The sequence below is a fragment of the Carcharhinus amblyrhynchos genome, chromosome 14 (genome assembly GCF_965287045.1).
Source record: "Carcharhinus amblyrhynchos chromosome 14, sCarAmb.v2.hapA, whole genome shotgun sequence".
Taxonomy (NCBI): Eukaryota; Metazoa; Chordata; class Chondrichthyes; order Carcharhiniformes; family Carcharhinidae; genus Carcharhinus; species Carcharhinus amblyrhynchos.
In genome coordinates this window covers 53,379,642-53,393,132 of record NC_137337.1, presented here as the reverse complement: position 1 = coordinate 53,393,132, position 13,491 = coordinate 53,379,642, and the positions used below count along the sequence as shown (strand labels likewise).

Sequence of the window (13,491 nt, the reverse complement as noted above, 5' to 3'; positions counted from 1 at the left end):
CATCCACTACATTACCCTCATCAATCCTCCTCGTTACTTCCTAAAAATTTTAATTAAATTAGTAAGACATGACTTTCCTTTGACAAAATCATGATGACTATCTCCCATTAATCCATGCCTTTCCAAGTAATTTTATCCTCAATAACCTGTCCACCACCAAAAATCAGAATGACCAACCTATAAGTATTTAGTTTATCCTTCTCACCCGTTTTAAACAATGGTTGACTTCCAATCATCTAGTTCATTGCCTATATCTAGTGAAGAACAGAAAATAATCTTCGGGGCATCAGTTATTCCTTTTCGACGTCCTTAAAGAGCCACTTGATTTATCCATCTTCAAGGGTGTCAGTCTCTCCAGTACAACCTGTCATTGTGCACTCCTCTTCATTAATTAAATGCCTGTACCATTCCTCTTCTTTGTAAAGAGGGAGACAAGGTATTTAGTAAGAATCTTGTTCCATCTTCTGCATCAACACAAATTACTTTGTACACCTCTGATAGGCCACCCTTTCTTTAATTATCCTCTTGCTCTTAATGTACTGATAAAACATCTTTGGGTTTTCTTTGCTTTTACCCGCCAATATTTTTTTCATATCCTCACTCCACTTTCCTGACTTCATTTTTTACTTCACCCACGTACTTTCTACACTCCTTTGGAGTCATGCAGCACAGAAAAGGTCCTTCAGACTAGAGTCTGATTTGGTTTATTGTCACATGTATTAACATATAGTGAACATACAGTAACATGGTGAAAAGTATTGTTTCTTGCGCATCTTACAGACAAAACATAGCCTTCATACAGAAGGAACAAGAGAGTGCAGAATGTAGCCATAGAAACTCTACAGTGCAGGAAGAGGCCATTTGGCCCATCGAGTCTGCACCAACCACAATCCCACCCCCATATCCTTACCTATTTACCTACTAATCCCTCTAACCTGTATCTCAGGACACTAAGGAGCAATTTTAGCATAGTCAATCAATTTAACCCACACATCTTTGGACTGTGGGAGGAAACTGGAGCACCTGGAGGAAACCCACGCAGGCATGAGGAGAACATGCAAACTCTACAGTGACCCAAGGCAGGAATCGAACCCAGGTCCCTGAAGCTGTGAAGCAACAGTGCTAACCACTCTGCTACCATGCTGCAGGAAAGGATGTTGCAGTCATGAAAGTAGTGTTACAGTCATAGCTAGAGTATAGGGAAAGATTAACTTAATGCAAGGTAAGTTCATTCAAAAGTCTGACAGCAGCAGGGAAGAAGCTGTTCTCGAGTTGGTTGGTTCGTGACCTCAGACTTTTGTACCTTTTTCCCGAAGGAAGAAGGTGGAAGAGAGAATGTCCAGGGTGCATGGGGTCCTTAATTATGCTGGCTGCTTTGCCAAGGTAGCGGGAAGTGTAGACAGAGTCAAAGGATAGGAGGCTGGTTTGCCTGATGGATCGGGCAACATTCACGACGTTTTGTAGTTTCTTGAAGTCTTGAGCATAGCAGGAGCCATATCAAGCTGTGATACAAGCATAAAGAATGCTTTCTATGGTGCATCTGTAAAAGTTGGAGAGTCATAGCTGACATACCAAATTTCCTTAGTCTTCTAAGAAAGTAGAGGCACTGGTGGGCTTCCTTAACTATAGTGTCGGTATGGGGGGACCAGGACAGGTGGTTGGTGATCTGGACATCTAAAAATTTGAAGCTCTCGGCCCTTTCTTCTTCGTCCCCATTGATGTAGACAGGGGCATGTTTTCCTTCATTCTGTTGACATTGAGGTAAAGATTATTGTTGCTGCACTAGTTCACCAGATTCTCTCTCATTCCTGTACTCTCTCATTATTGTTTGAGAACCGGCTCACTATGGCTACCCATATAGGTGCGCTAACCCCATTTTTCTGCACTTGCCCCATATCCTTGAACTTCAATGATATTTCAAGTGCTCATCCGAATTTTTTTTTAAAGGTTGTAAGATTTCTGACCTCCACCACCTTCCCAGGCATTGCATTCCAGGTTCCCAACACCCTCCAAATGAAAAGTTTTTTCTCAAATCCCCTCTGAATCTTCTGTCTTTTAACCTAAAATAATGCCCTCTCATGATTGATCCCTCAACCAAGGGGAACAGCTGGTCCCTACTCACTTTGTCCATACTCGTCAATCTGAGCCCCCTCAGCCTTCTCTGTTAAAAAAAAATCCAAGCCTATCTAGTCTCTCAAAGCTCAAATGCTCCATTACAGGCAACATGCTGGTGAACTTCCTCTGTAACCCCTCTAACGTAATCACATCCATCCTATATTGAGGTGACCAGAAGTGCACAACATTCTAGGCCAACATTTTTTGTGGCTGTCATAAGCTTTCTTTTCCTATTGTATCTCACCCTGTATGCTCCCGGACAAATCAGGGAATTCTCAGTTTGCTAGTACCACCCTTTTTCTATGTGGTGATGCATCGACACTGTGCCTACAGATTCTCACTTTTGAATGGGTCCCACTGGTCAGTCACCAATTTTCCTTCAAGTTGCTGTAACCTATCCACTTTCATCAGATCACACCTCTCAGCTTCATAAAATAAACTGCTAAAAAATGCAGTTTAAGAATTCTGTGTCCTTCATACTGTTCATATCCCAGTTGATATTAGGGTAATTGAAGTCTCCAATTATTACTGCCCTGTTGTTTTTGCTCTTCTGTCTCCACCTCACTATTTAGGAGACTGGATTACACCACATCTTTTTTTATATCTGAGCTCAAGCCGTATGGCCTCATTTGATGCTTCATTTCATATATTTCGTTCCTCACAACTGTAATTGATTTTATTGAATAATGCTGTACCCCAACCTTTCTTAGCCCACTCTCTATTGGGTCGGAACACACAACATCTAGGGATACTGAGCTGCCAGTTTTGCCCCTCTTTAAGCCAAATTTATGTTCTAACAATGATAGCATGTTGCTGTGTGTCCATGGGTGCACTCAGCTCCTTGACTTTGTTTGCTGAACTTCTTGCATTTAAATACATATCTTTTAACACTGCTGCATTCCCGAGCTGCACATTATTTAACTTTTACTTCTTCCGTCTTGCAGACTCACTAATTTTCTGTCACCCACTCCCTGCTCTGGATTTGTCCTATCGGAATCTGCCTCCAGGCTCCCACCGCCATCAATTTGGTTTAAATCCTCCCCAACAATATTAGCAAATCTCCGTGCAAGGACATAGTTTGCACCTGAACAGGGCAGTCTCATTTGTATAGATCTCACCTTCCCCATAACGATACTGGCATCCCAGAAATCTAAAGCCCTCCTTCCTGCGCCATCTCTCCAGCCATGCATTCAGCTGATGTATTCACCTATTTCTACATTCACTAGAATGTGGCCATGTGAGTGATCCAGAGATTGCATCCTTCGCAGTCCTGCCAGTTAATATCTTTCCTAACTTCAGTCTACAGGATCTCTTGCCTTTTTTTTAAACACCTATAGTGTTGGTACTGATGTAGGCCATGACCTCGAGCTGTACACCCTCACCGTCCAAAATGTTCTGTAGCCGCTTGGTGATATTTATGACCTTTGCACCAGGGCACTGATAAGACTATCCAGAAATCAAATCTGCGACCACGGAAGTGCCTGTCTGTTCCACTAACTATGGAATTCCCTACCACTATTGCTCTCCAGTCTTGTCTTCTGGTGATTCAGCTATGCAGGGCACAAATGCTCTGGCCATGACTCTCACTGTTCTCTCAGGAAGAACCATCTCCCTTATTGGGGCTCAGAAATAAGCACCAGTTAGAAAGTGGCATATCCTGAGGAGACTGCTTTGACTTGCTTGTCTGTCAGCCATCCAGTCCACGGTAATTCACATTTTATCCATTTTCATTTAATTTGAACTAAAAAGTCAAAAATTAGTGCAGCAGTGCTCAAACTTAATCATCCCTTGAAAATTAAGCTGCAGGTTGGAATTCTGATGCCCCTCATACCAAGATCCTTCTTCAGCTTTTTTTGTTCAGTGAAAATGCCAAGAAACAGAGTCACTCTCCTTCAGTTAGGGATTTTTTAAAAGTAGGAATATTATGTTAAGACAATTTGTAATTTCATTCCAGCCAGTTCAATAAAATTTTGGCAGTCAACTGGGAACATGTCAACCATCTGCTTTGAGAAGAGGCTAAACAAGGAGACAGATACGGAAGGCAAACACATCACAGCTCCAAAACATAAGTTAGGCCACAGTAATGTTATCCATCTGGTTTTCATTGTTCTTTTAGTGCTAGAGGAACAAGATGGATACAATTCAAAAAAGGTCAGTGAATAATTAAAAAATTCTTGTTGACTCATTGAAATGGCATTATAGTGAGTTTTCAATCTTGTCAACATTGGTCACAAAGCAGCCAAAAGGAGAAATGTGTTGAACAGAAAATTTTTTTGGATAAGTTGTCAATTATCAAGTATTGGGAACAGTCAAGCAAAACATAGATTAAAGCTTTAAACTGTTGAATCCACAATACAACTTGCAATAGCAGGTTTAAAATAAGGGCAAGAAATAGTGATATCTTGAGGAGTGTACATATTACATAGGAGGTGGTGCTGGAAGTCCTAAAGCGCATCAAGGTAGATAAATCCCCGGGACCTGATGAAGTATAACCCCGGACTTTGTGGGAGGCTAGGGAGGAAATTGCGGGTCCCCTAGCCGAGATATCTGAATCATCAATAGTCATGGGTGAGGTGCCTGAAGATTGGAGAGTGGCAAACGTTGTTCCTTTGTTTAAAAAGGGCTGCAGGGAAAAACCTGGGAACTACAGGCCAGTGAGCATCACATCTGTGGTGTGTAAATTGTTGGAAGGTATTTTGAGAGACAGGATCTACAGGCATTTTGAGATGCAAGGACTGATTAGGGACAGTCAGCATGGCTTTCTGAGTGGAAAATCATGTCTCACAAATTTGATTACGTTTTTTGAAGGGGTAACCAAGAAGGTAGATGAGGGCAGTGCAGTTGATGATGTCTACATGGACTTTAGCAAGGCCTTTGACAAGGTACCGCATGATAGGTTGTTGAATAAAGTTAAATCTCTCAGGATCCAGGGTGAGGTATCTAAATGGATATAAAATTGGCTTCTTGACAGCCAGAGGGTGGTTGCAGAGAGTTGTTTGACCAGCGGTGTGCCTTAGGGATCAGTGCTGGGCTCGCTGTTGTCATTTGTCATTTATATTAATGATTTGGATGAGAATATAGGAGGCGTGGTTAGTAAGTTTGCAGATGACACCAAGATTGGTGGCATAGTGGCAGTGAAGAAAGTTATCTGCAATTGCAACAGGATCTTAATCAATTAGGACAGTGGCCTGACAAATGGCAAATGGCATTTAATTTAGGCAAATGCATTTTGGTTTTACTCAGTTAACAGTAGGGTGTTGGGGAGAGCTACAGAACAAAGAGATCTAGGGGTACATGTTCATAGCTCCTTGAAATTAGAGTCACAGGTGGACAGAGTGGTGAAGACGACATTTGGCATGCTTGGTTTCATCAGTCAGAACACTGAATACAGGAGGTGGGACGTCTTGAAGTTGTACAAGACATTGGTAAGACCACACTTGGAATATTGCGCACAGTTTTGGTCACCCTATTATAGAAAGGATATTATTAAACTAGAAAGAGTGCAGGAAAGATTTACAAAGATGCTACCATGACTTGATGGATTGAGTTATAAGGAGAGGCTTAATAGACTGGGACTTCTTTCTCTGGGGTGTAGGAAGCTGAGGGGTGGCCATTTAGAGGTCTATAAAATAACGAGGGGCACAGACAAGGTAGATAGTCAATATCTTTTCCCAAAGGTAGGGGAGTCTAAAACTAGAGGGCATAGGTTTAAGGTGAAAGGGGAGAGATCCAAAAATGTCCAGAGGGGCAGTTTTTTTCACACAGAAGGTGGTGAGTGTCTGGAAAAAGCTGCCAGAGGTAGTAGTAGAGGTGGGTACAATTTTATGTTTTAAAAAGCATTTAGATAGTTACATGGGTATGATGGGTATAAAAGGAAAATGGGCCAATGGCGGGCAATTGGGATTAGCTTAGGGGTTTAAAGAAAAGGGCAGCATGGACAAGTTGGGCCAAAATGCCTGCTTCCAGGTGGTAAACCTCTATGACTATGTGGAAAACAGTGCAAGGAAAGTTTGACGACAAAGTATCTTTAATCTTTAATCATAAAGGTGAAGAATATGATTCTAACTGTACATGGAAACATTGATTCAAATATGTAAAAAAGATGGCAGGCAAAGATATCATTAATGTTTGTTTTATCTCTGAGACAGCACAATCCTATGCACTCCCAAAACAACCCCCTGGGGAGGGCATAGATAATATCTGTAGGCACCTTCAGAAAAAGTTCTAGACACTCATCTGCCTGTCATATCCTCACTGCCAATGGAGCACATTTGAAGAGTTAAGGAAATCATGGAAACCAAATTTGAGTATAGCCAAAGTATGCTGAAAGCAATGAGACAAGTAACTATAATCTGTTTTTATGATTTTGATCAAGGGATAAAAAGTAGGTCAAGACCCAAATTGAGCTCCCCTTCAAATAGTTCTTTATATCTTTAACATCAGCCCGAGGGGGATAGATGGTAGCACCTTTAACTTTCCATCTAGAAGATGACATATCTCAATATCTTGCTAAAGCATCAGGCTCAGGTCTCTAGAATGGGATGCAAATCTTTTCACATAGACCTGAATGTGCAACAACTGAACAAGAGATGACTCTCCCTACCCCTTTGTCTGTATAGCAACAAGAAATACTTTTCTATGTGCACTAATACATGTAACAATAGTAAATCAAATCACAACCAGCTCTTTGAATGTAACTTTCTGACAAGGATGTTCTTTTATATCATAGAATCCTTATAACGCAGGAGGCGGCCATCCGGCCCGTCGAAAATGCACGGACAGCAATCCCACTGAGGCCTATCCCTGTAATCCCGCATAACCCTCCTCATACTAAGGGCAATTTCACATGGCCAATCTACCTAACCTGCACATCCTCGGCGAGTGGGTGGAAGCCAGAGCACCCAGAGAAAACCTATGCAAACAGGGGAGGTAGTGTAACCTCCACATAGACAATCACCCAAGGCCAGAGCTGAACCCAGGTCCCTGGCGCTATGATGCAGCATTGCTGACCACTGTGCCGCCCTTAATGTGACAAAAAGCGCAACTGTGTAAAGACACAGCTTTCTCTCTAAAGACCATTTTAAAATTGGTTTTTAATAATGTGCTTTCACATTTTCACACAGCTGAGAAAAAGCATATTTATTACTCCTCAATAAAGCTCTTATGTTTTGTTATACATTCTTATGGTTAAATAGGTGCATTAATATTGTCTTCAGTGGAGCAACAATGGACATTAAGAAAATTCCAAAAGCTACCCAGGAAATGTCTGTACTGCCAGAAAGTCCAAAACACAAAATTTTCTGATTAAATGAATCAATATAGCAACTCAAGTGATGTTTAAAAACACAACCACTCAATCTTTACACTGGAATTGCTAATATACCCACCATAAGAATCCCTGCTTTCCAAGTTATCAATTAAATAGGCCATATTGTTGTTCACATTTCCAAAGCATGTGCAGGCACCTTTGGTCTCCTTGACAGATTTAGACTAACCAGATTGCAGACCATGAACAATGTCCATTGCAAATATTTTAATAAAAGTATTTTGTTCAGGCCATTGGAATGCAGATCTAGAACAGTCAAATCCTTGAGTATGATATAGCTTTGTTGTTGTCCTCTAAAACATCCCTTACAGAAATAAGATTAAAAAGCAAAAAAGCTACAATATAGAAATACATTCTTAAAATAAAATCAGCTTCAGCTGAAATTTGGGATTCATTAAAAGTCAACAGAAAACAAAACAATCCAAGAATCCATGGTGTGTTGTTTTTTACTCACGTTTCAAAACAGCGGTCAACATTATCGGACATGAGAAGGAGCATACAGAGCTGTTCCAGTGCTATCAGCTGCATGTCTCTTTCATCTCCCTGGCCCATCTGTAGCCATTCCAACAAAGTATCCGGATCCACGTCGGCCATGGTGTGACCTCCTCAAACCCAGCTCTATTCCTTCAATGTTTTCCTGGATTAAAAGTCACCGGGAAAAGAGAAAATCGCCGTGTTCCCACAACCGGTCCGAACCAGCTTGATCAAAAGGAGGTAAATATTACCAGATGTTGTTGCTGTCTAGTGTTTTGTATTTAGATGTACACATTTCCCCAAATTCTAAACTAAAACATTTAAATAATTTTCATCCGCAATTACACCACTGCCTCCGGTTAGCCCAAAGCCGCCATTTAATAGCGATTCCGACCGAAGTCGATTGCAGAGCCGCTTTAACTGGACACACGAGGCCCAAGCTCCTGAAGGTCTTCTCAATGACCGCTCATCAGCGATCAAAACACGAAGAGACTCCCAGATCCGGCCTGCCACCATCCCAGGTCCCCGCCGCCAAAACCCTCTCAGTCCGGCCTCGCCGCCAGGCCCCGGGCTTCTCCTCCCCCCTCCTTCAGTCGGGCACCGCCGCCAGGCCCCAGGCCTCTCCTCCCCGGTCCAGCCCCGCCGCCAGGCCCCAGGCCTCTCCTCCCCCTCCTTCGGTCGGTCACCGCCGCCAGGCCCCAGCCCCAGCCCTGCAGAAGGTCACGGCTGACGGGCCTATTTACAAGTTTAAAAAACCTGAGTCACCCGAACGGCCTGGGCCTCGCTTCACTTCTCAGCGGACACAAAGATACTCAGCCAGGCCCGGCTAACGCTCAGAGACAAACCAGCTCGTCAATCCGCTGCCGGAAATCCCTTCACCCAACAGCCGCGGTGATCTCATTCACACTAGGCCTCGAGTGGCCTGCGGCTAAATTTTGACCATCGGCCCAGAGGCCGAGCGTGATCAAGCCGGCTGCCCACAGCAGGAAATTCCGCTGTACGGGGCCTTAAAGCGATTCCATCCCCAGCCAATTGCGGCTTTTTGTACCTCACTCACCGACTCTCGGAGCGTCTCTACCCACGGATAGGGGTTTGAGCGGTCTGAAGGGAATGACGGCACCACATCTCCCACATTGACCGAGAGAGGAACCCAGCTCTGAGAGACTGGCAGCTGTTCTGCTCCTGCACCCGGCTCCGAGACTCAAAACAGCGAACGCGGAGGAGGAGGAGCGTCTGTTCCTCCCCTTCACCCAGGGAGCGACACTAAAATACCAGTGTCTCTCACAAGCGTCAAAGCTCCAGTCCGTCCTATGAAATGTTTTTATTTATATAAACATAAGCAATCTTCCTTTGAATACATTTTAAGCCGTTAATTAGTTTCGTTTTCTCGAGCCATGGAAACGATCAAGGTTTATTGTTACTTAAAATTTTAATTTAAATTTGAGGTGCGATGTTATCAGTAGGCATCGTGGAGTTATTGTTTAGTTCGGTTTGAAGAAAGTGAGTTTTAGTTCCCGGCGGTTTTAGGTTCCACATACAGGAGGCGAGTTATCCCTGGTGTCCTCGCCACTTTTTAAATCTCTCAGTTAACATTAAAACACTTCATGCGAGCTTGCTGTGTACAACCTGGCTACCATATCTCTCATATTACACGCGAAAAGGACTTCAGTTTGAAGTTGATTGATGAGTGTCAAAAATTAACGCTACAAGACATTCCGTAATCGTCGTACTCCGGCACCTATTCAGGTAGGTTAAGGGATAATTTTACACGGCCAATTCACCTAACCTGCACCTCTTTGAAACCCAAGCACACAGAGAAAACCACGCAGGGAGAACATGCAAACTCCACAATGACTCAAACTGGCAATCAAACTCCGGTGCTTGATGCTATGAGGAAGCAGTGCTAACCACTGTGCCACCAATGCCACTATGAATTTGGATGGCACATGATTTTGAAAGGTACAAATTTCTTTTGTCTTTCACAGAAAGTTATGATGCACTGTTTTTTTTCAGGTGAAAGATGAAGCTTGCTGAGCTGAATATAAAAGATGCAATGGCACTTTTTCAAAGTACATAGAACACTACAGCACAAACAGGCCCTTCGGCCCACGAGTTGCGCCGATCACATCAACACCTACCAATCCATAGACCTATCTATAACCCCCAATCCCATTAAATCCCATATACTCATCCAGAAGTCTTTTAAAAGACCCCAGCGAGTTCGCCTCCACCACCACCGACGGCAGCCGATTCCATTCACTCACCACCCTCTGAGTGAAAAACTTACCCCTAACATCACCTCTGTACTTGCTTCCCCGCACCTTAAAACTGTGTCCTCTCGTAGCGACCATTTCAACCCGGGGAAATAGCCTCTGAGAATCCACCCTATCTATTCCTCTCAACATTTTATAAACTTCTATCAGGTCGCCTCTCAACCTTCGTCTCTCCAGGGAGAACAGTCCCAGCTCCCTCAACCTAACTTCATAAGGCATACCTCCCAGTCCAGGCAACATCCTTGTAAATCTCCTCTGTACCCTTTCAATAGCTTCTACGTCCTTCCTATAGTGAGGCGACCAGAACTGCGCACAATACTCCAAGTGAGGCCTGACAAGGGTCTTATAAAGTCGCAGCATTACCTCCCGATTCCTAAACTCAATCCCTCGATTAATGAAGGCCAGTACACCATACGCCTTCTTGACCACATCCTCCACCTGCGAGGCCGATTTAAGAGTCTTGTGGACCCGGACCCCAAGATCCTTCTGCTCTTCAACATTACTAAGACTCCTGCCCTTGATAGTGTACTCGTTCATCCCATTGGTCCTGCCAAAATGGACGACTACACATTTATCCGCGTTGAAGTCCATCTGCCACTTCTCCGCCCAGTCCTGCATCCTATTTATGTCCTGCTGCAACTTCTGACATCCTTCCAGACCATCCACAACACCACCGACCTTCGTGTCATCAGCAAACTTACTAACCCATCCCTCCACTTCCTCATCTAGGTCATTTATGAAAATGACGAACAGCAAGGGTCCTAGAACAGATCCCTGGGGCACTCCACTGGTGACTGACCTCCATGCAGAAAAAGACCCATCCACAACCACTCTCTGCCTTCTGCAGGCAAGCCAGTTCTGGATCCACAAGGCCAAAGGCCCTTGGATCCCATGCCCTCTCACCTTCTCAAGAAGTCTTGCATGGGGGACCTTATCAAATGCCTTGCTGAAGTCCATGTACACCACGTCCACTGCACTTCCTTCGTCAATGTGTTCAGTCACATTTTCGAAGAACTCAACTAGGCTCGTAAGGCACGACCTGCCCTTGACAAAACCATGCTGAGTATTTCTGATCATGTCAAACCTCTCCAAATGCTTGTAAATCTTGTCCCTCAGAAGCCTCTCCATCAGCTTACCAACCACTGAGGTCAGACTCACCGGTCGGTAATTTCCCGGGCTATCTCTGTTCCCTTCCTTGAAAATAGGAACCACATCCGCAATCCTCCAATCTTCCGGAACCTCTCCCGTCTCCATTGACGACGCAAAGATCATCGCCAGGGGCTCTGCAATCACCTCCCACAGTATCCTGGGGTACATCCCATCTTGTCCCGGCGACTTATCTATCTTAATAGAATTCAAAAGTTCTAACACATCCTCTTCCTTAATATCCACATACTCAATCTTTTCCATCTGCTGCAAATCCGTAGCAAAATCTCCCAGATCAGTTTCCACTGTGAATACTGAGGCAAAGTACTCATTAAGCACCTCTGCCATCTCTTCTGGTTCCACACAAGGCCAAAGGCCCTTGGATCCCATGCCCACTCACCTTCTCAAGAAGTCTTGCATGGGGGACCCCTTCACCTTTTATAGGTCCTATCCCTTCTCTTCTCATCCTTTTACTTTTCACATATTTATAGAAGGCCTTGGGATTCTCCTTAATCTTACCCGCCAAGGTCTTCTCATGACCCCTTCTGGCTCTCCTAATTTCCCTTTTAAGCTCCTTTCTACAATCCTTATACTCCTCAAGATCCTTAACATGTCCTAGCTCCCTGAACCTTTTGTACACCTTCCTTTTCCTCCTGACTAGGTTCACCACAGCCTTCGTGCACCACGGTTCCCGCGACCTACCAAAATCTCCTTGTCTCATCAGAACGTTGTCATGCAGAGCTCCAGACAAACATTCAATGGGGTGCAAGTGACATCCACCCCCCCGGACTGGCTAAGTCTAAGAGTCAGGAACAAGAGGGGGCTGCTGAGAGGAGGAAGGGGGGTGGGGAGAGGAGGAAGGGGGGTGGGGAGCGGAGGCCTCAGCCTCTCAATCTGCATAACAGGTTTGAGGTTCTTGCTTCCAGTATGGACGAGGAAGAGGGAGGTGAGGTCGGTGAGCAAACTGCACACGGTACAGTGATGCAGCAGGGCATAGGCAAGGAGAAGGTGAAAAGGAACGTAGTAGTAATTGGGGATAGTGGGGTTAAGGGTATTGACACTGTCCTTTGTCACAATGACGAAGTGCACAGAAGGGTGTGTTGTCTGCCTGGTGCTCGGGTCCGGGATGTCGCATCTGGGCTGCAGAGGAACCTGGAGTGGGAGGGTGAGAATCCGGTCGTTGTTGTACATGTGGGTGCCAATGACGTAGGCAAAATGCGAACTGAGGATCTGGGGAGGGAGTATGAGAAGCTGGGAATGGAATTAAAAAGTAGAACCGACAAGGTGGTTATCTCTGGGCTACTGCCTGAACCGAGTGCAGATGGGCGTAGGGTTGACAGGATTAAGGAAGTGAATGGGTGGCTCAGGGATTGGTGTGGGAGGAATGGGTTTGAATTTATGGGGCATTGGCATCAGTATTGGGGTAGGTGGGACCTGTTCGGACGGGATGGGGTTGGTCTGAACCGTGCTGGGACCAGAGTCCTGGCAAATCGTGTAAAGAGGACTGTAGACAGGGCTTTAAACTAATTGGGGGGGGGGGTGCGAGTTTAGGTGACATTACGAGGCCTAAAGTTAAGGAGAGGGTACAGGTAAGGGGAGAGGGTACAGTTAAGGGAAGAGGCCGAGGATGTCCCAATAATAAAGGGAGTTGGGGGCGTGAGTATGGTTGGTGGCGTTCCGGCAAATAGGGTCCAGATGAAGGCTGGGATGAAGGCACTCAGAAAGGACAGTAGGACTAGGGGGCACAGCCTCAAGATAAAGGGGGGGCGGTTTAGAACGGAGTTGAGGAAGAACTTCTTCACTCAAAAGGTGGTGAATCTCTAGAATTCTCTGCCCGTTGAAGTGGTGGAGGCTACCTCGCTAAATATTTTTAAGAAGCGGGTTGATGGGTTTTTGATAAGAGAGGGGATTAAGGGTTATGGGGAGAGGGCGGGAAAGTGGAACTGAGCCACGACAGATCAGCCATGATCTTATTGAATGGCGGGGCAGGCTCGAAGGGCTAGATGGCCTACTCCTGCTCCTATTTCTTGTGTTCTTATGTTCTTATTCCTTGAATATCCGCCACCTTCCTTCGGTACTTTTCCCTAAGAACGCCTCCTTCCAGTTTATTTGTCCAAGTAACTTCCTGACGTCTTCGTATTTCCCCTTACTCCAGAC

At 44.8% G+C, this 13,491-nt stretch overlaps 1 protein-coding gene across 7 annotated transcripts in view; it reads right to left on the bottom strand.

Annotated features, from left to right (window-relative positions):
- The window catches only part of hectd1 (HECT domain containing 1), a 123,178-nt gene extending 115,135 nt beyond the window's left edge, over nt 1–8,043 (bottom strand). For all 7 annotated transcript variants that reach the window (XM_080202878.1, XM_080202883.1, XM_080202881.1 and 4 more), the window contains exon 1: nt 7,896–8,043. In XM_080202878.1, coding sequence (XP_080059004.1) covers nt 7,896–8,035 — 140 coding nt within the window. In that variant the 5' untranslated portion in view covers nt 8,036–8,043. The remainder of the gene's footprint in view (nt 1–7,895) is intronic.
- Between the last annotated feature and the right edge of the window lie 5,448 nt (nt 8,044–13,491).